General features: G+C 50.0%; 3 protein-coding genes and 2 gene segments (V, D, J or C); all 5 read left to right on the top strand.

Annotated features, from left to right (window-relative positions):
• LOC102968706 (immunoglobulin lambda-1 light chain) overlaps positions 1–27881 on the top strand; it is a 718086-nt gene that overhangs the window by 578369 nt on the left and 111836 nt on the right. The window lies entirely within an intron of this gene.
• Positions 1–27881, top strand: part of LOC122232563 — a 1057381-nt gene that overhangs the window by 935673 nt on the left and 93827 nt on the right.
• LOC122232564 (immunoglobulin lambda-1 light chain-like) overlaps positions 1–27881 on the top strand; it is a 586739-nt gene that overhangs the window by 475059 nt on the left and 83799 nt on the right. The window lies entirely within an intron of this gene.
• LOC102959445 (immunoglobulin lambda-1 light chain-like) overlaps positions 1–27881 on the top strand; it is a 480152-nt gene that overhangs the window by 381893 nt on the left and 70378 nt on the right. Inside the window, exons 1-2 of one of the 4 annotated variants that reach the window (XM_042962211.1) lie at positions 2005–2085; positions 2437–2734. The exons of the other annotated variants lie outside the window; for them this stretch is intronic. Of the exons in view, the coding sequence (XP_042818145.1) occupies positions 2040–2085; positions 2437–2734 (344 nt within the window). The 5' untranslated portion in view covers positions 2005–2039. Of the gene's footprint in view, positions 1–2004; positions 2086–2436; positions 2735–27881 lie in introns of those variants that run through there. 4 annotated transcript variants of the gene reach the window in all.
• Positions 1–27881, top strand: part of LOC102964473 — a 277151-nt gene that overhangs the window by 188664 nt on the left and 60606 nt on the right.

Raw genomic sequence — 27881 nt, 5'->3', positions numbered from 1 at the left:
AAGCTGAAGGAGGATGAAAGGTGCAGCCATTGCAATGTGGTCACTGTCATATGTCAACAAGGTGACCCAGCAGATAAGCCTCAACGTCAGCTACAAAAAGGCTGATGCTTCGCCTCCAGTTTTCTGGGAAATTCACACAGGAATCACACCTGCGGTTCAGTAAAAGTGGAAACAAATGGCAAAATAAATTCTGAAAACATATCACTGCAGCCCTGAAATTTTTAACTTAGGAGAAAATATCACCTTGAAATTGAACTAGTTCAGATTCCTAGTCACCTTAGGTTCTCACTGCCCCTTCACCCTCAGACTAACAGAAATCTGCCCTGCAGACCCTAACTCTGCTGTCTCCAAACACACACCTGGTACCTGTGCCTTCTTCCCATCCTGACAGCAGCTCCAATGTCACCTCCCCTGAGAGGCCTCTTCCAACCACTTCCAACCACACAGTATCTGCCTGTCATTTTGTCAGATCTCCGTCTGCACACTACCTACTACTGAACTTTTCCCCCAATCATTATTTGACTAATTGATTGACTTGTGGCAATTGATTTGTAATAATGAAAAACATACGCATGATGATCAGACACAGGAACAAACAGGAGACTATTTTCTCCTCTGATAATAAGTTCTGGATCAGATGGTGTCTCTCCAGGTATTCACCAATTCCATGAGGTTCCAAATCTTCTCACTCCTTTTCCACCATCACTACTATGGAGGCCTTGCTTTTCATTCTTGTTGACGACAGACATCAGGATGGCTGCTGCAGCTCCAGCTATCATATCCTCTATGTTCAAGAGGAAAGGCACTCCATAAACCCAGTCTGTTTCTTTCCTTCATGAGAGGACATGTCTCGGGAAAATATTCCAGACACTGACACTTCTATGGGCAAGTGCTAGGCCACAGGGTCAGTCCTCTGAGGGACCTCAGAATAGCAATGGTCTGGCTATTGAATGAATATAGAAGTCATGATACAGGTAGAAGGTGGTAGAGACTGTCTGCTGTATCACCAAAACAAGTGTGTCCATTATGCTGCCCTACCTATAACATGGAAACTCTGAGGCAGGGACTAGGCTTTCTTCACACTGACTTCCAGGATGAAATGTCCACTAGACCAACATGGGTCTGAGTGAATGTTTGTTGGATAAAGTTCTCGTGGCTCTGTCCTTGGAGCTGGAGCCACCACCACCCTATTTTGCTGCACCACCTGCCTGCACCAGGAAGAGGCAGTCCCTGAGTCCTGGGTCCCCCAGGTGCCAAGTACTGTAACCCCACATATGACCACCCACCCCCCTAGAGATATGTGCTATGAGTCCTCAAGGGGCCCCATCTTCTCCTCAATTGATCCTATTCCTATTTTCATGGAGAACCTGATCCCCACCTGCCTGGTCTTGAGGCTGGAAGTATCCACAAAGAGAAGAGCAAGTCCTCCCCTGGGGTCAGCAGTCCATGGATCAGGGAATCAGGATCTGAGCAGTGGGTTCTGAATCTCCACCTGGACAAAGGACTTCCCTCCACCTCCACAACCAGTGTGGGGTGGCCAAAAAGGGACAACAGAGATCACCAGGCAAAGCCGCTTGGACAAGAGGGGAGCCCGGCATCAGGGATTCTAAGATGCAGGGGGCGTTAGTCACCATGACCTGACACCTGAGGGAAAAGGTGTAGGTTTTCTGCTGTATCACCTTTAACACGGCTGTAAATTCTGATTCAGTGTCTCTCAGATCTGTCTCCCTCCTAGGGTCTCCCAAGAGCAAAGACAGGACAGAACACGGTGTTGAAAAGTCAGATTCAACCATGAGACCAGAGAGTGAAGAAGCACAGTACCCTGGGCTGAGGGTGGGTCTCCAAGGGGTTTCCCCTGTCCTCTCCTTGTCTCTTGGGACTGAGCCTCTCTCTGAAACCACACAGCCCCTCAGCAGCAGCCCCCGAGCCACAGCTGATTTGCATGAACAGCAGGTGTCTCCAGCAAGGGGATAAGTCAGGCTGGGGAGGAACCCTACCCAGCCTCAGGACCTCGGGAGCAGAATCAGGGCACCTCCACCATGGCCTGGACTCCTCTCATCCTCAGCCTCCTCACTTACTGCACAGGTGCTGAGCCCTGGTTCATACCCACCCTAGCAGCAAGGTTCTGAGATGAGCCTGAATTCAGAAGAGGGCTGCCTGTGGGGGGTAGGATGCTAACGAAAAGTCTGGAGGGGTGAAATCTTCCCACTGTGCTCACTCACTCTGTGTGAGTCCTGAGTGGCTGTCTCTACCCAGAGAATAATGATGGTGGCCTCTTTTGTTTAAAAACTCCATCTGCCAGCCAGGTCCATGGGTCCAAAGGGCTGAGAAAGTGGGGGGGGGGGCAGAGAATCCCTGGAGATCAGCCAGGCAGGTGGGAGTGTCCTCAGAATGAAACCGAAGCTAGAAACCCACCTCTCCTTTTCTCTCTTGCAGGTTCCGTAGCATCCTATGTGCTGACTCAGCCCCCCTCAGTGTCGGTGAGCCTGGGACAGACAGCCAGGATCACCTGTGGAGGAAACAACATTGAAAGTAAAAGTGTTCAATGGTACCAGCAGAAGTCAGGCCAAACCCCTGTGCTGATTATCTATAATGATAGCAACCGGCCCTCAGGAATCCCCGACCGATTCTCAGGCACCAACTCGGGGAACACGGCCACCCTGACCATCAGCGGGGCCCGGGCCGAGGACGAGGCTGACTATTACTGTCAGGTGTGGGACAGCAGTAGTGATGCTCACAGTGACACAGGAAGATGGGGAAGTGAGACACAAACTCATTTCCAGTCTGTGTTACATCTCCTCCAGGCCCAGGATGTCTGTGGACCGTGAGCAGGTCCGGTCCAGATCCCTAGATCTAAGGTCCTCAAGTACTGGTCCTACCTAGCTCTCCAGGCATCTCTGCACAGGGAGAATCAGGAGTGGATTTAGGGCTGACAGAACTAGGCTTCCCTGCTTGTCTGGGCCTGGGTGTTAACTACGGACAGAGAGCCTGAGTGACTGTGATCACAGACCCAGGGAAAATTAGGGGATCTCCTGAATCCATACATTCTCACCCCAGTTGTGTAGTAGAAACTCTCCCCCCTTGATAATCATCAAGGATCATCCCATCCAGTGCCCCCTCTTTACCTGACGACTCATTCCCAGGATGAGGCAGGAGGGGCCATGGTGCATTCTCCGCCACCAGAGCAGTGCAGTCAATATGCTACTGGGAACTCGATCATCCCATGGGGCTGGTGAAAAAGACTAGTCTTACCTATGTTTCCCACATCACTACAGGGTCTAGAATCTGAGTCAAGCTCGTTGACCAAGGCAGGACAGTTAAGCCCCAAGACCCAGGTGGCCAGAAAGGACATGGGGAGACCAGCAGAGGAGGTGAAATTTTCCATGGTGGTTTACAGCAGAGCCTGTGAAACTGGGTGAGCACCCTGTCCCCCAAGGGGGCGGCCTAGGGGCACTTCACCAGATGCAGCTGCAGCTGCAGCAGGTCGGGGTGGGGCTCAGGCATCTGCATGCGGAACAGCTCCCAGGGGGTCTGTGGTGCTGATCCTCCCAGGACCACACTCTGCGTGGCCTCACTCCTGCTCCCCCGCTGCTCCCAGCACGGGTGAGAGGCCCACAGGGAGGCACAGTGTGAGGCCCACAGGGAGGCACAGTGTGAGGCGCAGATGTCCTGCTCTCTCCCATCCAGGGCCTGTGGGGATGGGGCCCTGCATCCCTGCTTGTCCATTTGCTCCCTCCCGTCAGGGCTGGAACCAATCTGTCCTAACTCAGCCTCCCCAAGTATCTGGGGTCACCCAGACAGTCACCATCTCCCTGAGGTAGCAGGTAGCAGGGACACTGGGGATGTAATTGTGTCTCCTGCTACTAACAGTTCCTGGCACAGCCCCACATGGCCAAGGGTGGAGTCAGGAATCACACCTCGGGAGACCCCAGGCTCCAACTCTGGCAGCCTGACCTCTCTGAACATGTCTAGGCTTCAGAGCAAGTCTAACGCTGTCATAACCCCCAGCTCTGGAGCCCTGAAGGAGCCCGGGCCTCAAGCCATCAAAGATCTTCATGCCTTCTAATAAACCCCTTTCTGCCACCCCATACATACTCCACCTGGTTTCCTGCCCCCCATCGCTCGCTGCACAAGATGCTGGGGTATCCATGCTTAGCTGTTACCAGCAAATCATGCTTCCCTCTGGATTCAAAGTACTTCCTCAGGGTGTCCAGCCGGGCCCAAGGACTGAGTGACAGTCCTGTGCTGAATATTCCCTCAGGACCCTGCATACTCCCCGTTGCAACACTCTTTACACCAAGACTAGGATCTAATTAATACTCCTCCTCATACTTAGTTCAGTCCTGTGAGGGAAGATGGTGCCAGAAATCAGGCCCTGACACGCTGACTGAATATACACTGTGCATGCAGATAACTCCCACTGGACACTGCAGAACGTTCTTTGGGACCAGACAGGCACTCAGACCCGGGGCCTCCTCCTGCTAGTCACTTCCACGTGCCCAGGGAAAGTCTGCAGCTCCATTCAGGCAGGAGCAGGGTCAGCCCCACCCAGACTTCCTCCAGCCCCTCCAGCAGGGAAGGAGCCCACCTCTGTGTGTGCTTAGAGACCGTGTCCTGACCCATCACCTGGACCCCACATGCTTTCTCCTCCCCTCTCTCCTCAGTGAGCACATCATGTCTGATTCAGCCTATTCTCCTATTCACTAACAATCGTTGCTTCTATTACATGATTAGTTAGCTTGTTAGTTAACTAGTCACATGACTTATTACCTCATGTGTCTGTGAGGGGGAAGTAAGGCACATGACTATAACCATGATGCTCATGTTTAGACTCAGAGGTTATGGTTGATGTTGGCTCATTCCTCCAGCAGTGTTGAGCCCCCACTATGTGCCCAGTTCTATGCCAAGCGCTAGTCAGAGGCTGTCCGCAACAGAGTCTGGGGTCCAGAAAACCACACGCAAGAGGAGAAAATAGGTCTTAGTCTATACACATTCCGTGTACAAGACACAAGGGAGAAATTACCGGAGTTCTGACATGCTGCTCTCTGGGATGGCACAGAGGCGCCCATATGGAGGATCATGATGTCATCCACACAATGGGGACCTGAACTATCCCTGCCTCTCAGGCTCCTGGGAATGAGAAACATCATAATGTGTGGGCCAGGGGGCTGAGTATAGGCACCCGTCAGCTCCTTGTAAAATATTCACCATGAGTGATCTTCAGGTTGGGAGGATGAACAGTACTCAGTCTGGAGCTCAGTCAGTGTAGCAGTCAGGACTTGTCCCTGCTCCCAGGCTCCTCCCCAGGTGTGCCCTGCACTCAGCTCCATGTGGTCCCGACCCCAGGACCCAGCTTCCACAGACACCGAGGAATGGACAGAAGGGGGTCTGGCACCAAGAGTCTGCAGAATACGGAATCTCAGCCTCGCCTGGGTCACTCCATGGTCCTATAAACTGCAGGCCTCCCTGCCCCATGGGAGGAGATCCCCCTTCTGAACTGATGCTGGGCAGAGAAGAGAGGGCTCAGAGGCCAGCAGAAGCTGAGCTAGTGGTGACCACTGCAGGTCACAGCCATGGCAGAGCCCTCCATGGAGCTCCCGAAGTTGTATAGGATTTCCTTTGGCTTAGGAGAGCAGGTTGTGGGGCTTAGGGTGTGGGCTTGGGGTAAGAACCCTCTTCTCTGTTCCTCTGGATTCTCTGTCTTCTGACAACCTCAGCTGCCTCCTCGGGTGGCCAGAGCAGGCTCGTCTGATTTTAGACCTAGGCAGGCAATGCCTTTGTAGAGTAACAGGGCCGGGGACCCTGCCCCATCTGTGGAGTCTCAGGAGGCACAGCTCTGGGACATCTTCTTCATGGCCTAGACCTCTCTCCTTCTCTTCACTCTCTGAACAGGTATTGTCCCAGCCTCAGCCCACACACTTGGCCTCCATAGGACCGGAGCTGGGTCTGCCCCAAACTCTGAGTCAGCTCAGAAAACCTTAGAGGGAATGGACCTTGCTTCCTTCAGCCCCCTCTCCTCTCTTCTCATACAGGCTCTGTGCCTCTTACAACCCGAGTCAGACCCTGCCCATGTCAGTAGCCCTGGCCAGATCCAGGACACCCTGCTCTCTAGATAAGCTCATGCATGAATCTGCATCTTGGAACCAGCAGAAGCCAAGTCAGGACCCCAAGCCAGATATATATAAAGACAGTAAAGGACCCTTAGGAATCCCTGACTAATTCTGAGGATCCTACTTGGGGACATGGCCACCCTGAGAATCAGACAAACCCTGTGCCAAGACAAGGCTGACCATTCTGTGCCATTTCCCATGACAGGGGACAACTGGTAGTAATTCGTTGTGACACAGATAAATGAGGAAGTGAGACACAAATCTGCCATCCCTGGCCTGGCATTTACTCGCATTGGCTCTCTGGGCAGGTGTAGGTCAGGCCTTAGGGTCAGGAGCCTTCCCTGGTCCTGGCCCAGCCCCTGCACAGTGGGAGACTCCAGCAGGTTCTCTGTCCTCAGTATCTGTATATCATACCAAACTATACTGGCTTGTGGGGACTGTACTGACATATTATACTATATAATGAGGCTTTAGGGTGTCATCATACATTACATGGGCCCCAGATGTAATCACATGTCACAAAAGAGAGGACATAGTTGTCTCAGACAGCACAGTCCTGCGGAAATTCCTCTTCCCTTGGGTACAGCCAGCCTGGATGGGCCCCAGGGGCTGTGCCTCTGATTTCCTGGATGAGGTGTCCCCACATCCTGAAGGACTGTCTGAGGCTTTGTGAAGAGGGAACCAGGCCTCTGCTGCCCCAGGCTCTTCCCTCCTTAGGTTTTACAGAAACTGTGGAAGAAATGCAGATACCCACTTAGGTCCCACGTGGGGACTCTCTCCTGGCCCCACTGTCCTCCCACTGCCCCAAATCCCATCACCTGCACCAGGCAGGTCTAACCCTTATCTCAGGTGGGACCCACATGGCCTCACACCACCCCTGTGCTGACCCTGCAGGGTCCACATCTGCAATTGGACATCACCTGTCATTCCAGGATAAAGATCTTTTCCAAGACGTCAATAAAGTTGTATCATGCACTGAATTTCTCTTCAAGATTCTTTGGCTTGTGGTTTTGAAATTGACTTTTAGAGCAATTGCATGAAGTCAAAATGACAGATGATGAACTTATTAAGAAGGAAGAGCAGGGGCACCTGGGTGACTCAGCCCGTTAAGCGTCTGACTCTTGATTTTGGCTAATGTCATGATCTTGCAGTTTGTGAGTTCAAACCATGCATGGGGCTCCACGCTGATGGTGGGGAGCCTGCATGGGTTTCTCTCTCCCTGTCTCTCTGCCCCTCCCCTGCTCGTTCTCTCTCTCTCCCTCTCTCAAAATAAATAAACTTAAAAAAATTTTAAAGAAGGAAAACAGAAGCTTCCCCTATTCCCACTCCTTTCTAAATCACAGCGATACCTCCGTGGGGATGGGGAGACACAGGACAGAGAATCATTGTGTCCTAGAAAAGCATGGTAAGTATACTTGCATTATTCCATCTGCGACTTGCTTATGGACCTGGAAAACTAGAAAGACAATTTTTTGTGGGAATTCCTAAGACTAAAATAATATTTCCAGGAATTTTTCAGGTTAAAGGATCCTGAAAAGGTCACTCTAGATGATTATAATCTGGAGATTCTCACCATAGGATTTCTCATCAACAGGACAAAGAAATCGCTAGCACCTTAGGGAGGTCCTTAGGTTCCCCAGTCCCATGGCCAACTGCAACAGCGTCCCCCACAGATGCCTGACAGACTGAGAGGACCAAGCTGTCTTCTTCAGGACCCAGAACATTCTGGCTGAGGTCGACCCTCATCCCCTCTCAGCCTGGGTGGCCTTCCTCACCTGGTGCAGGTGACTATTGCTGCCTTGCACCTGCCAGCCTCCACTCTTCTCTCTGTCTCTCCAGGGACTGGGGATCGGTGGTCCTCTCCTGGCCTCCCCTCCCTGTCAGGCGCACCCCTCGCTCATGTCCCTGCTCGTGCCATCCAGTCTGTGGGTGTTGGGGAAAGCAGTGACAGGTCATCCACATGGGACCTCAGACAGGGGGCCAGGAACATATACACATGAAGCACCTTAGTCCCTGTGGCTACAGTTGATAAGGGGTTGGGGGGAGGAAAGGACTAGTAACCACTCCTCTGAATGGCCTCAGCCCCCAGGTGACTTAAGGAGAACCCAGGGCTGGTCTGAACCCACCCATGTCAAACTTGTGCCCGCCCCAGCAGTTTCCTCCTGGAGGCCCCTCCAGTGCCCAGCAGCTGCCAAGAGATCCTGACTTTTTTTTTTTATGTTTTTTAAATTTATTTTTGAGACAGAGACAGAGCATGAGCAGGGTAGGGGCAGAGAGAAAGAGGGAGACACAGAATCCGAAGCAGGCTCCAGGCTCTGAGCTGTCAGCACAGAGCCTGACGCTGGCCTCGAACTCACGGACTGTAAGATCATGACATGAGCTGAAGTCAGGCCTAACCGACTGAGCCACCCAGGTACCCCAAGAGATCCTGACTTATTACCTAGAAACTTCCTCTTACCACACCTGACCACACTTTCTGTGCCCAGAATGCTCACCTTAGGAGAAAAGTCCACACAGGCCCTGAACTGGGTTGGAATCCCAGGTCCCTCAGGTTTTTCCTGTTCTTTCAGATCCTTTATACCTTTCCCCAAGGACACTACTGGGCTCTTCCCATACACATCTCACTGCTTGTTTCTTCTTTCTGTACATCTCTAGAGCAGCTCCAGAATAACTGCTTCAGAAGGAACTGTGTGTTTTGTTCATGCAAAATTCCCAGGATGTAATGTGTGCCAGAATAATATGGGTCTGAATAAATGTCTGCTCTGTGGACGCTGTCCTGTCTCTGTCTTTGGGGCATTAGTCCCCAGTCACCTTTCGCCCCACACACATCAGGCTTGAATCCATACTTGGCACCAATAATAATGATTCCCTGAAGCCTGTGTCCCACAGTGCTAAGCTGTGACACCACATGCATGACCTCCCACCACCTTAGAGACAGGTACAGGGATGCCTCAGTGAAACCTGTGCCCTCTTCCACAAAATGAGCCTATTCGTGTTTTCATGAATAATCTGGGCACCTCATGCCAGGACATGAGGCAGGCAGGAGCCATGCATAGAAAAGTCATTCCCCCCTGGGGCAGCAGTCCATGGAGCAAGACTCAGCATCTGAGCTGTAGGTTAAGAATCTCCACTTTACAAGGGAGGCCCCAGCACCTCCAGCAGCCAGTGTGGAGTGGCCACCAGGGGGGCAACAGAGATCACCTGCCAAAGCCACCTGCAGATGGGAGAGTCCGGCCATTACGGCTTTTAACAGACAAGGGGGGTTAGCAACCCGGACCTGAGACCTTCAGGTTATTTGTCATTGGCCTACAGTGTCATCCTTCACTCTCAAGTACACATTCTTCAGGGTGTATGTGTGTTGGGTCCTGCTCATGGAGACATCGCCTATTCCTCTAATACAGGTAGAGGCACTTTGCCCACCACCAACACATACCCCAGCACACTTTAACGGACCTAAAGCACTTTGTCCACAAACACTGGACCTCCCTGTGATCACACATTTCCCCTTCCCTTCCCTGAGCTGTCAGACACAGCTCCTCCTCCTTCCTGGAAGTTCCTCCCACCTGCACCCTCACCTGTGCCTCCACTTATGTCCCTCAAGAAAGGGAGAGGGGACTGGAATATTCTGTTCTTCCCTTTCACAGTGCCCGCAACACAGCAATTTTTATGATAATATTTTTTCAACTTCACTTATACATTAAGATGTTTATTACATATTTTCCCCAACAACTGAAGACAACATAATTATGACAGAGTTGGCTTGAGAAGTCAGTAAACTTTGAAGCCCCCTCTCATTCTCTTATATGGCAATATTTCTTTCTTCACCTGATCTGTGCAGGGTCCAGCCTGAAGATGAAGCTGACTATTACTGTCAGTCAAGAGACAGCAGTGGTGATGCTCACAGTGACACAGGCAGAGGGGGAAGTGAGACACAAACTACTTCCCCATCTATGTCACACTCTCCTTCAGCCTCAGGAGGAATGTGGACAAAGAATTCAGTAGGTCTGGCCCAGGTCTCCAGATCTGAGATGCCCAGACCTCTCTCCCAACCCAACCTCCCAGGCAGGCTCTGCACCCTGTAGGTGAGGAGTGCATGTGCAGGAGGCAGGATGAGGCTGTCAGGTTTTCCTGGCTAGGGTATTTGCTGGGGATGGAAGACCAGGTTGGAAGGACACACAGAGAGACATCCATAGACACATGACAAGCTCAAGGTGACAAGGGGAAGTCTCAGCTCTCAGTTGAAGAATCAGTGCTGTGTCTCTGGATGGAAGCATTTCTCCTTTAGCACCAAGACCTCTAGGGCAGTGAGTGTAGGGTCATGGGAACAGGGAGCAGTAGCTTGGCAGCAGGTCTCCAGGTTTATCAGTGGGGAAATGCTCCCAATTACAGTCCCTGATTCCTGGACGCATGAATGCCAGCTATGGGAGAAACAGTGCCACATAGTGCACATGTGTTTAGAGCAAAGAACGTGTCCTGGAAGGGGTTGCCATGTGGCTGCCAGAGCAACTGAGTCTTCAAGAGGCTGCTAGTCTGTTCATTCGAGCCGGATGCTTCAGAATGTTGAAGAACATGGCCTGATCAGTGAATTCATGGGCACGAGCGTGTTGCACCGCTTCATTTGATGTGAAATGAGTGCCTTGGGAAAAAGCTGCATGTGGAATATGACAACAGTTGCTTAAGCATTCCGTGACTCCATGGAGAATCATCTGGGCAGAGAATGGCAGGCAAAGAAAGCAAGTCCCTGTCTGGGGCTGTAGTACTAACACTGTTAACTATCGGGGTGGCCACACATCATAAAGAAACCTCTGTGAACCAGCCCTAAGTGTTTTTCTCTATGTCACCACTCATAATATGGCCCCACAAGACCATAGTTGTAGGCAATAGAGAAAAGATAATGCAGCAAGGTTGGGGTCATGGGTACTGGGGCCATTTTCTCATGCAACTCACCTGTGACTTGAGGACCTAGTGAAGCCTGATCTCCTATTAGCCTCTTCCAGTTAATGGAAGAGATGGACAGCTCTTGAGAATGCCCAAGTCATGGCATGACTGGTCAGATAACACCCAGTCCATTCAGGCAACTCAGGTCATGGGTAATAAAGAGCATACCGTCTGTATAAGGCTCAGTATCAAGCTAAAGTGTTTGCCAAATGAAGCTTTCTGTTTATACAGATGAAATGAAAATTGGTAGGCTGCTCATCTATTTCAGTTCTAGGAACACCATGATCAACTGGCCGACATCAATGAACTCGGTCAAATAATTCTGATTACTAATTTGATTCTGCTGCTTATTGTGGCAACCACCCCCACCTCATCACTGGTGATAAAATGGACCATTGTGTCTCCTGCCCAACCAAGGATCCCATCAAGTACAATCTAGTATCCGATTCAGGGTTCGGAACCTCTAGAAAAAAACATATATGTATATAAACACACACACCTACATACAAAGAGACAGCAGAGATACTTTAGTATATACTCACACATTCATGATATTCCTATACGTACATGTGCATAAATCTATAATATTAAGGGATGCATTGCAGCATCACAGGAATTTGATGTCATGCTAAACACACGCACCTGGCACAGGAGTCAGAAACTGAAGGGAGATGAAAGGTGCAGCCACTGCAATGTGGTCACTGTCATATGCTAAGGAGATGACCCAGCAGTTAAGCCTCAGTGACTGGAAGCTACAAAAAGGCTGTTGCTTCCCCTTCAGTTTGCTCAGGAAGTCACATAGGAATCACTCCTGTGAGTCACCAAAAAGAGAAACAAACAGCAAAATAAATTCTGGCAACACATCACTCAAGCCCTGAAAATTTTAACTTATAAGAAAATATTACCTTGAAACTGAATGAGTTTTAAATCACAGACACCTTAGATTCTCACACCTCCTTCGCCCTCAGACAAATAGGAATGTTCCCCGCAGGGACTGACCCCGTTGTCCCCAAACACACGCCCGCCACATGCTCCTTCTTCCCATCCTGACAGCAGCTCTAAGGTCACCTCTGGAGAGAGGACCATTCGAATCTCTCTCCACACAGCACCTCCCTGTCATTTCTTCTGATCTCCATCTTAATGGCCTACTACTGAATGGTTTTCTCCTTGCCATTATTTTATTAATTCACTGATTGGTGGTAATCATTTCCCTACTGGTCAATAACATTTTCATGTAAAACATACGCATGATAATCAGAGGCAGGATCAGACAAATCCCCTCCCAACAAAGTATGGAGTCAGATGGCTCTTCTCCAGACACTCACCAATTCCAAGAATTCCCAACTATGTTCATTTTTTGTCCCAACAGCCCAGCTACGGAGCTTTGCTTTTCTTTCTTGCTGACAATAGACAGGTGCCTGCTGCAGCTCCAACTATCACACCCGTGCTCAAGAGGAAAGGCACTCCACAAATCTGGTCTCTTTCCTTACTTCGTGACAGCGAAAGTCCCCAAACAGATCCCCAGCTGAATGACATATCCATTGGCCAGTGCTGAGCAACAGGGTCCATCCTGGCCCAGAGGGACATGGGAATAGCAATGGTTTGGCTTTCAAATGAATGTAGAACACAAGACGTAGGTAGAAGGCAGTAGAGACGTCTGCTGTGTCACCAAAACAAGTGTGTCCACTACGCCGCCCCTCCCACAGCATGGAAATTCTGGGAAAGAAACTGTGTCTTCTTCATAGAGATTTCCCAGGATGGAAAGTCGGCCAGACCAAAGTGGGTCTGAATAAATGTTTGTTGAGTGTGTGTTCTCCTGTCTCTGTCCTTGGAACACCATGGCCCTATTTGGTGCACCAGCTGACAGCACTAGCAAGAGGCAGTCCCCGAGTCCTGTGTCACCTCCTGCAAGGCCCAGAGCCACACCCATGACCACCCACCTCCCCAGAGATGTGGGCCATAAAACCTCAGATGGGCCTTACCTGCTCCTCCCATTGGCCTGTTCCTATTTTCATGGATACTCTCATCTCCTGAAGTCTGGCCTTGAGAGTGGCAGGGGCCATGTAGAGAAGAGCAGTTCCTCCCCTGAGGACAGCAGTGCATCAATCAGGGAATCCTCCTCTGAGCTGTGGGTTCTGAATCTCCAGCGGGGCAAAGGACTTCCCCGCGCCTCCAGCAGCCAGTGTGGAGCCACCACCAGAGGGCAGCAGAGATCACCCAGCAAAGCCACCTGCACACCAGAAGGCTCCAGGTATCACGGGTTCTAACAAGGAGGGAGGGCTGCTCACCAGGACCTGAGACCTGTGGGAAAGATGTAGTTTCTACAGCACCACCTCTGACTCTGATGTAAAATTCTGACTCGCTGTCTCTCAGTTCTGTGCCTTGCAGATTTGTCTCTGTCTCTAGCACAGGTCCAGTACTTCATGCCTCTCCAGCCAGACCCATTCCTGCTAAACTCAGCCACTGTCAAACCTTGCTAAAGCTGGGTCTGTCCCTGGCACTGAGCACACCCTCAGAGTACTGAGGCATAGGATCGATAACCTGTCCTCGGGACAGAAACCTACAATACCTCAATGGCTCCTTAAAAATCCATGTGTACTTGGCAAGGGAGGAATTCTGTTTGGGTTCTGGTGTTCCTCAACAGAGATATAACTTAGGAACCATACTGACCTAAGCCACCTTATACTGCCTGCAGAGGAAACGTGCTCATGGGTTCAGAAAATGCAGACAAACGCCACCTCTGAGCTCAGCCAGGACAAGCCACCCCAGGAGCGAGGTCAGGACACGGAGAGACACGGAGTGTGGACCCAGCCTATGTGACCAGAGTGTAAAGCAGAATTCCCTGGGCTGAGGGTGGGTCTGCAGGGCTGTCCCTCCCTTCTCTGGCCCCTTGGGGCTGAGCCCTTCTCTGAAACCACAAAGCTCCTCAGCAGCAGCCCCTGAGCCCTGGCTGATTTGCATAACCAGCAGGTCTCTCCAGCAAGGGGATAAGAGAGACTTTGCCCAGCCTTGGGCCTTGGTAGCAGAATCAGAGTGACTCCACCATGGCCTGGACCTCTTGCCTCCTCGGCCTCCTCGCTCACTGCACAGGTGCTGCACCCAGGCTCAGACCCACTGCAGACCCAGGGATCTGGAGCAATCCAGCCCCTGACTCTGAGCTCAGCAGGGGGCTGGTTGTAGGGGGAAGGATGGTTATGACCCTGCTGCAGGATGAGAGACTGGAGGGGTGAAATCTCCCCAAATCCTCACTGGCTCTGTGTGACGCTGAGGTGCTACACCTGCCCGGAGAAAAATGAAAATGGACCCCTTTGTTCAAAAGCTCCATACACCAGCCAGGCCTATTGGCCTCAGGGGCTGAAATGATTGGAGGGTGGAAACAGGGGGCCCAGATCCCTGGAGCTCAGGCCAGGTAGGTGAGGGTCTCCTGAGATGAGATCCAGAGCTGAAACCTCTCTTTTCTCTCTTGAAGGTTCCGTGGCTTCCTATGAGCTGACTCAGCCCCCCCTCAGTGTCTGTGACCCTGGAACAGACGGCCAGAATCATTTGTAGAGGAAACAACATAGGAAGGAAGTATGTTCAATGGTACCAGCAGAAGTCAGGCCAGGCCCCCATGCTGGTCATCTAGAGTAACAGCAACCGGCCCTCGGGGATCCCTGGCTGATTCTCTGGCACCAACTCGGGGAACATGGCCACCTTGACCATCAGCAGGGCCCAGGCCGAACACGAGACTGACTATTACTGCCAGGTGTGGGACAGCAGTAGTGATGCTCACGGTGACACAGGCAGAGGGGGAAGGGAGTTGAAAACTCCTTTCACCATCTGTGTTACACTTTTCTCCAGCCCCAGAAGGCCTGTGCACAAAGCAATGCAGAAGGTCTGACAGAGGTGTCTAGACCCAAGGTCCCCAGACCTCCCTATGCACCCACCCTTCAGGTGGTTGATTTGCAGATCCTGAGATTGTCTGGGCCAGACTGTGTGTGAGAGCAAAGGGACTGGCTGGAAGGACAAACAGAAACATCCATCCACTGCTCATTATCCCTGCATTTCCATATGGTGGTCATGGGCTACTCCCTCACATAACGGACAAGTATTAGAACCCAGACATTCCCAGCACAGCTGAACTCCTAAAGCCCTGCCACAATGACAGCTGGGGACTCTGAGTGGAGCAGACAAGTGCATTACCCACTGTGGTGTCACCCCCCTCCTGGGCTCACACATGCACCCACCTCTGCCTAGAGCCCCTGACAGCTCACAAGGGGTCCTCCTGGCTGAGAAGTGCTCTTGGTGCAGACAACTGCCTCCCCAGATTTTTGCCCTTCTCAGAGAGGTTCCATTGAGAGATGCCCTGACTCCAAGGTCCCAAGGCCCTGCCTCAGGTTCAAATGTCTGAAAGGTCCCAGCTTTAGAGCTCCCTGAAGGATTGAGGCCTCATCTGACATCTCATTCTGTGTGGGTCACTCTTCTTTCTGCCCAGTCTGACCTCCCTCCTCCTTCCAGGTTTCCTGCACACGCACTTCTCCGTCTCAGAGTCTGATTGCAGAAACCCAATCCAGGCTGTTGGGCATCCCTGACAAGGTCCTCAGGGACATTAAAAGGTCACTATATACCCACATCTAGGGTTTCTCCCCCAATTCCCCAATGTGCATGTCAAATCCCCAGAGATCAAATTGTTTCTTATATTTTGATACAATGAGAAAAGATGCAGACACACTATGTGCCCTAGGTTCTGATGGACAGTTCACAAGTCACATCCAACCTGATGGTGAATGAGGGACGTGGAGAAGTTGCTCCCTCTTACAAAGTGACCAGAAGATACACAATCACAAGAGTGAGACACAAAATGGGTGCTGCCTCACTTCTACCCCCAAGCTGGGCATAAGAACCTCTCTCTTTTTTTTTTAATGTTTATTTAATTTTGAAGGAGCCAGACAGAGCACGAGCAGGGGAAGGGTAGAGAGGGAAGGAGACACAATCTGAAGCAGGCTCCAGGCTTGAGATGTCAGCACAGAGACCGATGCGGGGCTTGAACTCAGAAGCCATGAGATCATGAGCTGAAGTCAGACGCCCAACCGACTGAGCCACCCAGGCACCCCAAGAACCTCTCTTTATACCCATCCTACCCAGAAATATAGACAGAAAACAATTTTGTGAACTACAGTTGAGCTGTCAGTGCTGTCACTTAATAAACCACCAGAGTCCCCCCTCATCCACATGAAATCTACCCTCATCCCCAGAAACCACAGTCTGCAAATAAAGAGAATATTGGCAGCCATGCTTCCACCTACTATGTGAAACCATCCAGTGAATAATTACAAACATGCTCAGCCCTTCCCCACAGAGGATACAAAATACCTTATTGTCTACCACTGATATTTATTTTTGTCCCAGCTGAAATGATACCCTATAACTTCATATTGAGATAGAAAGTTAACTATTGTGAACACATCTGATGGTAGATGACAATGGGATGAGACAGGAGAACAAAAGAAAGGCATATGATGGCTATGTATCCAAACAGATTCATATCAACATCAGGAAGAAACACTTGTTCCTTGAATTGTTCTCATTTCTGCCACTACCTGTGGTCAGAGTGGTGTCTATAATTATCTTCTTTACTAACGACCCCATATCCCCTTCCCTCAGCAAATACCTGAGCTAGTCGTCATCCCTGCCAGTTGGGAACACCACCTTTGTCTGGAAATTTGGTCCATTATCACACCTACTGAACTGGATTATGGTGAATTTATGACTATAATCACAGTCCAAGTTTAGGGGATTTTCTGAATCCATATATACTTCTGCTTGTCCCAGTGTGTAGCAGAGACCCAACTGTCCCTTGATAGACATCAGAATCATTGAGCCAGTGCCCCCTGCTTTTCCTGGTGATTCACTGCCAGAAAGACACAGGAGGGGCCATGGCACCCTCTCAACCACCAGTGCAGAGCAGCCAAGATCCCGCTGGGTATCATCCCATTCACAACACACAACCCATGTGGCTGATGAAAAAGTCTATTCCTAGACCATTTTTCCACATCACTACAGGGTCTACAATCTGTATCAAGCTCAGTTGATGAGGGCAGGACAACTAAGCCCAAGAACCAGGTGACCTAGTAGGACCTGGGGAGACAAGGAGAAGAAGTGAGATGTTCCAGGGTGGCCCAGACCCCTGGCCTGTGACACTCAGTGAGCACACAGTCCCCTGAGGAGGGAGGTGGGGGGGGCTCCACAAGATGCAGCTGCCAGCACGGCAGGTCTGGGTGGGGCCCCGGGCATCTGCATATGGAACAGCTCCCAGGTGCCTGTGGTGCTGATCCTCCCAGGACCACACTCTGTGTGGCCTTACTCCTGCTCCCTGGCTGCTCCCAGCACAGGTGAGAGGCCCACAGGGAGGCACAGTGTGTGGCACAGGCACCCTGCTCTCTCCCACCCAGGGTTCATGGGGTCAGGTGCACGCCCTCACCTCTGTCCATATTGCTCCCTCACCTCAGGGCTGAACTCAGCCTCCCTTTCTTCTTGCAGGCCCCTCTCCTCTCCTGGTTTACAGACTCCATGCCTCCCTTGGCCTTATGCTACCTCCCTCCATGTCAGTGGCCCTGGGGAGGCCGAGGATCCCCTGCTCTGAAGATAAGCTCAGGCGTGAACATGCATCTTGATACCTACAGAAGGCAAGCCAGGTCCCCAATCTGGTTACATATACAGATAGGAGCAACCATCCAGGTCTGATTCTGAGGATGCAACTTAGGGACATGGCCCCCTGGCATGACCAGGACCATGAGGGCCAGGACAAGGTTGCCATTGCTGTATCATCTATCATGGTAGCAGGAGTGTTAGGGAATGACTCACAGTGACACAGAAGGATGGGGATGGGACACAAACCCTCCCACCATGGCCTGGATCTCACTTCCACCTGCCCTCTCAGTAGGTGCTGTCAGGCCTTAGGATTGGTGTCCTCCCTGGTCCTGGCCTGACTCTCCAGGGTGGGAGAAACCAGCAGGTTCTTCCTCTGGTCTGTGTTTATCCTAATGAACAGAGTTGGGGGGCTCTCCTGACTATTGGGATTGAGTTTTATGGTTGATAGTAAAGATTTAGGGTATCATTAAATATCACATTGGCCCCAGATGTAATCACATGCCACTCAGGAGGGGAGACAGCTGTCTCAGAGAGCACAGTCCTGCAGGAACTCCTCTTCTCCTTGGATACAGGCAGCCTGCCTGGGCCACAGGGGCCATGCCTACCCTGCTTTCCTCGGTGAGGCGTCCCCACATCCTAATGGACTGCCAGATGCTTTGTGAAGAGGGGACAAGGCCCCTACTGCCCCAGGCTCTTCCATCCTTAGATTTTGCACAAACTGTGGAAGAAATGCAGCCACCATCTTGGATCCTACCTGGGGACTTTCTCCTGGCACCACTGTCCTCCCATTGCCCCAAATCCCATCACCTGCACCAGGCAGGTCCGACCCTTAGCTCAGGTCTGACCCACATGGATTCACCCCCACCTTGAGGCTGACCCTGTGTGGTGGCTCTGTCTGCATTAAGCACCCTTCCGTTTTCTGAGGGGAGAGACCCTTTCCCAGACTTGTAAAACTTTTTTGATAAATTGAATTTCTCTTCATGGCTCCTTGACCTGTGGTTTGAAATTGATTTTTAGAGCAATTGCATGAAGTCAAAATAATAGATGAGGAATTTATTAAGAGGGAAAAGCATAAGCTTCCCCTATTTCCACTCCTGACTTGAGTCAGAAACCTTCGTGGGTGTTGAGAGACACAGTACAGAAAATCATTTTCTCCTCACCAAATCATGGCAAGTACAGTTGGAATATTTCATCTAAAATTTACTAATTGACCTTATGAACTAGAAAGGCAACCTTTTATGGGAATCCCTATGACCAAAATAATATTTCCAGGGATTTTTCAGGTTAAAGGATCATGAGCAGGCCACTACAGAGAATTATTCTCCAGAGATTCTCAACAACATGACAATGAATGGGCTGGCACCCTTGTCCAGATGGCCCCATGCCAAGTGCGCAGCGCCCCCCACAGGCAGCTACTAGAACTGAGGGGAAGAAGCTGTCTCCTTCAGGACCTGGAACATTCTGGCTGAGATCAACCCTCATCCCCTCTCAGCCTGGGCAGCCTTTCTCACCTGGTGCAGGTGACTGTTGCTGCCTGGCACCTGCCAGCCTCTGCTCTTCTCTCTGCCTCTCAGGGACTGGGGACCTGCAGTCCTCTCCCAGCCTCCCTTCCCTCTCAGACGCACCCCTCCCTCATGTTCCTGTTCAGCTCAGCCAGTCTGGGGGTGTTGGGGAGAGCAGTGCTAGGTCATCCACGTGGGACGATACAGAAGAACAGGAAAAAAGGTACATTAGTACTTGTCTCCCTGTGGTTTTAGGTGGTAAGGGGCAGGTGGAGATGAATAATAATCACTGACCTGAATGGCCTCAACCCCCAGGTGATCTAGGGAGATTCCCAGGCACTGAGCACACTCATGTCAAACCTGTTCCTTTCTACCTCAGTATCTTCCTGCTGGCGGCCCCTAAATGTGCCCAGCAGCCACTAAGAGAACTTATTACCCGGAAAATGCCTCTTACCATACCTGATCACATCCCTCTGTGCCCAGAATCCTCATCTTAGGAGAAACTTGCACTGGCCCTGAACCGGATTTGAATCCTAGGTCCTGCAAGTCTGTCCCATTCTTTCAGATCCTCTCATGGCTCCTCCCCTCCTCAGGGCACTGAATGGGCTCTTCCCACACATGTCTCACCACTTGTTTCTCTTCCCTGAGTAGGGTCAGAGTTCCGTCTTCAATATGGACTGTATCCTGTTCATGCAAAATTCTCAGGATGGAAAGTAAACCAGACCAATGTGGGTCTGAATACATGTTGGCTGGGTGGATGCTCTCCTGTCTCTCTGTCTTTGGAGCATTAGTCCCTGGTCAATACCCCCCAACACACATAAGCCCTGATTCACAGCTGGCACCAATTAAAGCCACTCCCTGAGTCCTGTATCCCCCATGCAGTACCACCTGCATGACCTCCCACCACTGCAGAGAGGAGTGCAAGGACTCTTCAGTGAAACCTGTGTTCTCCTCCTCCAGATGAAACTCTTCATGTTATCATGGGTAATCTGGGCCCCTCATGCTAGAACATGAGGCAGCAGAAACCATGCATAGAGAAGTCATTCCTCACTGGGGCAGCAGTCCATGGAGCAGGGATAGGTTAGGAATCTACACTTCACAAGGGAGGCCCCTACACCTCCAGCCACCAGTGTGGAGTGGCCACCAGGGGGCAGCAGAGACCACCTGCCAAAGCCACCTGCAGATGGGGAGGGCCTGGCCATCAGGGCTCCTAACAGGTTGAGACCTTCAGGTCATTTGTCATTTGTCTACAGTGTCATCCTTCACACTCATGTACAAATTCTCCAGGGTATGTGTGTGTTGGGTCCTGTTCATGGAGATGCTGCCTATTTCTCTAATATAGGCCGAGCCAAAATTCCCCCCACCAACCCGTGCCCTAACCTACCCTAATGAAACATAATGTGGTCACTATCCACAAACACCCTTCCTCCCTGTGATCACACGTTTCCCCCTCTCTCCCCTGTGCTGACAGCCCCCCGTCCTGACAGACTCAACTGCTCCTCCTTTCTGGAAGTTCCTCCCACCTGCCCCCTCACCTGTCCCTCCACTCACCTCCCTCAAGGAAGGGAGAGGGGACTGGAAAGTTCTGTTCTTCCCTTTCCCAGTGCCTGCAACACGGTGATTTTCTCGGTAAACTTTTTTATACTTAACTTATACATTAATATGTTTATTATATATTTTTCCCAACAGCTGAAGACAACTTAATTATTGTAAAGACACCCTTGAAGAGTTACTACATTCTGAAGCCCCCTCTTATTCTCTTATATGGCAATCAGTTCTTTTTGCACTTGATCTGTTCCTGCCCCTGACTACAGCATAGGGATAATAAGGCACATGCCCTGTAACCTGCTGCATGAGCTCATGGCCATGAGAAGACATTTACAGCACCTTGATGATTTGGAAAGGCCAAGTGTTCTTGATACAGGATGAATTTTGTTTGGTCTCTGAGGCCATGAGCTGTGATCTGGTGTATGACCCTGCACCTAGTAAGTCTCATAGTGTCACTTACAGAATGGGCCCAGAAAATAAAGACACACTCCACCTCTGAGGTCTCAGTTGCCAAGCCAGCCAAGGAGAGAACCCAGGACATAATCTGGGATGAAGATGTTGGCCCCAGACCATGGGACCAGGCTGCTCCTCCCCTCTCTGTGGCCCTTGGGACTGAGCCCTTCTCTGAAGCCACAAGGCTCCTCAGCAGCAGCCCCTGAGGCCTGGCTGATTTGCATGAACAGCAGGTCTCTCCAGCAAGGGGATAAGAGAGGCCCGTGAAGAACTTTGGCCAGCCTCTGGTCTTGGCAGTGGCATTGGGGTGCCTCCACCATGGCCTGGACCCCTCTCCTCCTCAGTGTCCTGGCATACTACACAGGTGCTGTGCCGAGACTCACACCCACCCCAGCCTCAGAGATTTGAGACAAGACTGGGTCTGACTCTGAGCTCAGCAGGACACTGCCTGTGGTGGGGGGTTGGGGGGGCAGGATGCTCATGACCTGCCGCAGGATGAGGGGCTGGAGTGGTGAAGTTCCCCCACTGTGCCCACTGGCTCTGTGTGAGCCCTGAGGGGCTGCATCTGACCAGAGAAAGGGGAGGGGGCGGAGTTCTTATTTGTTCACAGGCTCCATGCACCAGTGAAGCCTGGGGACTGCGGTGGCTGAGACTGATGGGAAGGGGTACCCTGTCCACCCAGATTATCCTTAGATCTCAATCCGGGTCAGGCAGGTGAGAGCTTCCTAAGGATGAGACCCTAAGCTGAATGTCCACCTTTCCTTTTCTCTCTTGCAGGCTCCGTGACCTCAAACAGGCTGACTCAGCCCCCTTCCATTTCAGTGGCCCTGGGAGAGATGGCAAGGATCACCTGTGAGGGAAACAACATCGGAAATACATATGTTTCCTGGTACCAGCAGAAGCTGAACCAGGTGCCCCTGATGATTATTTATCAGGATAGCAACCGGCCCTCAGGGATCCCTGACCGATTCTCTGGCTCTAACTCTGGGAACACGGCCACCCTGACCATCAGCGGGGCCCGGGCCGAGGACGAGGCTGACTATTACTGTCTGTCTGCTGACAGCAGTAGTAATGTTCACAGTGATACAGGCAGATGAGGAAGTGAGACACAAATCCCTTCCCTGTCTGTGTCACACTGTCCTCCAGCCCCAGGAGGCCTGTAGACAAACCAATGAGCAGGTCTGGCCCAGGTCCCCAGGTCTGAGGTCTGCCTCCCCCTCCCAGCCCTGCAGGCAGGCTCTACAGAGGATATCTAAGGGACAACACAAAAATTACTATTGCAATGAGATTCCATTTGTTTGAAGAGACAGAGCCACGACTGAACATGCTCTGTGCAGATGTGGATGACATTTCAAGGGGGCCACATCTCACTTCTGGAGATGAAAACTGCACTGGATGACACTGAGAACAGATTAGATGCTGCAAAAGAAGAGAGCAGTAAACTCCGTAACATCAAAATAGTAACCATCCAAAACGAAATAAGACACAAAGTCTGAAAGAAATGAACGTAGCCTCTGCTGGTGGCCGGACCCCTCATGCAGCCTACCAGGCATGTAACTGGAGTCCCCCAGCAAAGAAGATGGGGGAACAGAGAATGTGGGTAAAGAAATATTGGCCAAAAACGTCACAAGTATGGTGAAGACAATTGCTGACATATTCAAGAAGTTCAACAAAGGTCAAGCTCAGGAAGCAGGAGGCACCACCAATGCCAAACACGTCACAGTCACACTGCTGAACACCAGTACAGAAGGGACATCTGTAAAGCAGCCAGAAGGAACATGCATGTCCTATGCTAAGAACAAATATGGTAAAAGCAGATTTCTTATTATAAGCCACGCAAGTAAGAAGACAGCAGACAAATATCTTTTAAAAACACCTATTAAAATATGTGTATGGGGCACCTGGGTGGCTCGGTCCGTTGAGCGTCCGACTTCACCTCAGGTCATGATGTCGCAGTTCGTGGGTTTGAGCCCTGTGTTGGGCTCTGTGCTGACAGCTCAAGCCTGGGGCCTGCTTCAGATTCTGGGTCTCTCTCTCTCTCTCTCTCTCTGCCCCTCCCCTGCTCTCTCTCTCTCTCTCTCTCTCTCAAAACTAAATAAAAACATTACAAAAAATTTTTTCATCAAAATAATTTTGTAAAATAGAAAAATCTGTCAACCTTAAATTCGTTATCCAGTGAAAATATCTTTCAAAAATGAAGCCAAATAAAACTTTCAGACTGTACAACTTTACATAATTGATCACCCACAGACCTTCACTGCAACAGAGAGTGACAGACACTCCTCAGAGAGAGGAGTACTATATCAGATAGCAACGTGAATCCACACAAAGGAATGAAAAACAGCAGCTATGGGAACTACATGGACTGATATAGAAACATCTGTCTTACATTAATGTTTCTAAAAGATCACTGTGTAGAGGCGCCTGGGTAGCTCAGTCCGTTAAACATATAACTGTTGGGGCGCCTGGGTGGCTCAGCCGGTTAAGTGACTGGACTTCGGCTCAGGTCATGATCTCACAGCTTGTGAGTTCAAGCCCAGTGTCGGGCTCTGTGCTGATAGCTTAGAGCCTGGAGCCTGCTTCGAATTCTGTGTCTCCCTCTCTCTTACCCCTCTCCCACTCACAGTCTGTCTCTCTCTCTCAAAAAAAAAAAAATTAAAAATTTAAAAAATTAAAAAAATTAAAATAAAAAATAACTGTGTAAAGCAAAATATAACAGCAATATACCCTAGTTCATGATGAATCTCAAATAAAACACATGACTGCCATAGCACAAAATTGGGGGGTGGGCGAGAAGAATGTATTTCAAAAGTCTTATGCTCCATGTGAAGTGATGTAAAATCACAGGAAGATAGACTTTGGGAGGTAGATTGGTGCTGTAAACCCTAAAGAAACCACTAAAATAAAACCTTTCATAACAAAAAGAGTTATATCTCATAAGGTGTTTCAGGGTTCTCCAGGGATAACCAGTAGGAGATACACACAGCTGACCCTTGAACAACACGGGTTTCAACTGCTCGAATCCAGTTATACACAATGTTTTACACTACAGTAATGTAAACACATTCTTCTCTTCCTTATGATTTTCTCCCCAAATTTGTATGCTTTATTCCCACATGAAAGCCAGGGGTGGGGAGTGCTGAACAGCCAGACAGGTGGAAGGACCTTCCTCCAGTAGAGGGTGCCTGTCCAGTCTGCGTTCTGCCCAAACACATACATGGTTTTCAGGAAAACAGTAAGGGTACCTCAAGGAACACTCTGAGGAATGGGGTCTCAGTGGGGGTGCACACCTGTGGAACTACGGGTAGCAGAGAAGTTTCTTCTCTATTACCAGGGCCCTTCTGTGGGACCCACCGTGTCACCACACAGCCTTCTTGTCAATGAGGAACTTGGTGAAGTTCCATGTGATGGCATTTCCCAGCATGCCCCACCCTTGGGCTGGACTTCCATCCACATCCACAGCAGGAGGACCTTGCATTTCATGCAGATTTTGCTGTACATGGGGAATTTGACCTTATAGCCAGCGGTGAACTCTTTGATCTGCACATTACTCCCTGGCTGCTGCCTCCAACTGGCTCCATAAACCACACTCGGCATATGGGGCTCACAGGGCAAGGAGCTGAGTGTAGTTCACATCTGTGTTGCCTCATTGTTAGGGTATTGTTGGTGACAATGCACAGGCACTCATGCAGATCAACCATGTGCCCATCAATGCCCTTAGCAGAGAATCAGTGCATGAGGTAAGCACAACCTCCATCCTTGCTGGAGTCTCACATGGTGCTGGCCAGGCAGGGGCTCCCGGGGCCCTGCACAGCAGCACCAGCTACATGAATTTTCTTTTTCTTTTTTAATGTTTACCTATCTATTTTGGGGGGTGGGGGGAGGAGCAGAGAAAGAGGTGGAGAGAGAGAATCCTAAGTAGATTCCGAGCTGTCAGCACAAAGCCCTATGTGGGGCTCGAACTCACAAACCATGAGATCATGACCTGAGTCGAAATCCAGAGTCAGATGCTTAACTGACTGAGCCACCCAGGTGCCCCAGCTATCCTAATTTTCTTTTTTTTTTTTTAATTTTTTTTTAATGTTTATTTATTTTTTGAGAGAGAGATTGACAGAGTGTGAGCAGGGGAGGGGCAGAGAGAGAGAGGAAGACACAGAATCTGAAGCAGGCTCCAGGCTCTGAGCTGTCAGCACAGAGCCCGACGCGGGGCTTGAACCGTGAGATCACGACCTGAGCTGAAGCCAGGCATTCAACCAACTGAGCCAACCAGGCGCCCCTGAGCTATCCTAATTTTCTTAATTTTCTCTTAAAAACATTTTAAGCTCACTTTTTTGTGAGAGTACAATATATAACACATAGAACGGATGAAATATATGTTAATCAGCTGTTTATGTTGTCAGCAAGGTTTCTCATCAATTGTAGGCTATTAGTACTTAAAGTTTGGGGGAGTCAAAAGTTATAAGCAGATTTGTGACTGCACAGGGGTCAGCACAACTAACTCCTGCTTTGTTCAAAATTCAACTGTAATACAAATTTTTCACAACGTGTTCCAAAAAATAGATGAATGTGATAGACTTCCTGACTGATTTTACGTAGCCATTGTTACAATGACACCAAAAATAGACATCACTAGAAAACTATAGACCAATACCTCTTACAAATATGGGCACAAAATCCTCAACAAAACACTATCAAACCAAATCCAGCAACATACAGAAAGAATTAGACGCCATGAGCAAATGGGACTTATTGCAACAATACAAGGTATTTTAACATACAAAAAAAAAAAAAAACGATTAATGTACTACATCATACCAATAGGATAAAATACAAAAATCACATGATTATCACAATAGATTCAGAAAGTGCATTTGACAAATCCAACATCATTTAATTAGAAAAACACTTAACAAACCAGGCATATAAAGCAACTTGCCTGTACTTGACAAAGGACATTGATAAAAGTCACGTAGCTAAAATCATACTAGATGGTGAAATACTGCATCCTTTTCCCTTTAAGATCAGAAATAGGAGGGGTGCCTGCTGGAAGCCAAGCTCTCCAACCAGCCTGACGGCAGGGCCCTGGCGGTGGACGGATCGGGACTGCAGGGCGGCCCATCGACAGTGAAGCTTCTTGCACTCCTACTTTGATGTAATTTGGCCCTAACGTTGGTCGGAGCAGCCCCACGACCAATGAAAGTACCTGGGGAATTGTCTGTTGGGGAATTGCCCTCCACAGGTCCCCTGGGAGAAGAACCACTGGGGAAAGAAATAAGGTTCCGCAAGGAAATTGTGCAGCCCTACATCTAGCCCTCGCCACCCCCTATAAAGACTCCTCTACCTAAAGGAAGGATAGCCCCATATATTTCCCAGCCAAGGAGGGAACAAATGGATTCCAAAGCCCCACTCCGGCAACAAAGGAATGTATCTATGGGCACAAGTTACTCCAACCCCCAGGCCCACTTGGCCCCCAGGAGGCATTCCAGATGATGACTGAACTTAGTCGATTAAGGTACAGAATGGTTCATTAGTTCCTAGGTGCATTGTCTCTCTGGGAATGCATAAGGCGTGGGTTTCTAAGGCCCTCTTGGCCCCCTCCTGGCACCTCAGACCGAGGCGAATTCTTTTGTTCCTCAAACCACAAATGGTTCGGGGAAACAACTAAGAGGTCATGTCCCTGTAACTGTTCCACTTGAGATGTTGAGAGATAGATGACCTTTCATGAAAATAGCAAAGCAAATGCTTTATAGACTATAGATAAACGTAGATACATAATGAAAATAATATGAAGAAATTAATCAATAAGCAAAGGGCAGGAGGGAACATCACAAGAAAATAACCATGTTGTTCCTTAATGGGTGATTACACATAGGAACATTTTTAGAATTAGGTAATGCCAGAAAACATAGATGACGCATGCTACAAGGAAATTGCTTACAAATATAGTGCCACGATAAAGCGGCCAGTCTAACACACTGCTGTTGTCTGTGTCCGTTTTATTTTTATTTTATTTTCACTTTTTCACCAACGCCATTCATCCTTCGGGAACCCCTGGACCTGCTGGAGCTGGACTCCGGCAGGTGCCTGGGTGGCTCCGTTGGTTGAGTATCCAACTTCAGCTCAAATCATGATATCAGGGTTCATGAGCTTGAGCCCTGCATCAGGCTCGCTGCTGTCAACACAGAGCCCACTTCGGCTCCTCTGTCCTCCCACCCTCTCTCTGCCCCTCCTCCCACTTGCCTCTCTTTCTCAAAAATAAATAAACATTTAAGGATCAGAAACAAGAAAGACAAGTGTGTTTTGTGCAGAAGCTCTGTCAGCCAGCTAAGTGTTCTCCTGTACCACAGCTGGTTACAGACTGTCCCCACTAAGCCACAGTTGTACGAGATAGAGAAAAGACAATGAATGCAGCAGGGGTTGGGGTCCTGGGCACTCGGGCCTCTTTCTCATGGGACTCATCTGTGCCTTCAGGACCTGGTAAAGCCTGATCTCATATTTACCTCTTCACACTGATGATGGAGAGCTGATGTGAATGCCCAGTCCTTAGCATGGTTGGTCACAAAGCACCAGTTCACACAGACAGCTCAGGTTATAGGGTCATTTAGTGGCTCGTGATCAGCATACATCCTCTGCTAAGATTCAGTAGCAACCAAAATCTTGGGAGATGGAGGCTTCTATTTATACAGATGAAGTAATAATT

This window comes from Panthera tigris, chromosome D3 (assembly GCF_018350195.1).
Source record: "Panthera tigris isolate Pti1 chromosome D3, P.tigris_Pti1_mat1.1, whole genome shotgun sequence".
Classification (NCBI taxonomy): domain Eukaryota; kingdom Metazoa; phylum Chordata; class Mammalia; order Carnivora; family Felidae; genus Panthera; species Panthera tigris.
This window is presented reverse-complemented; position numbering and strand designations above follow the sequence as displayed.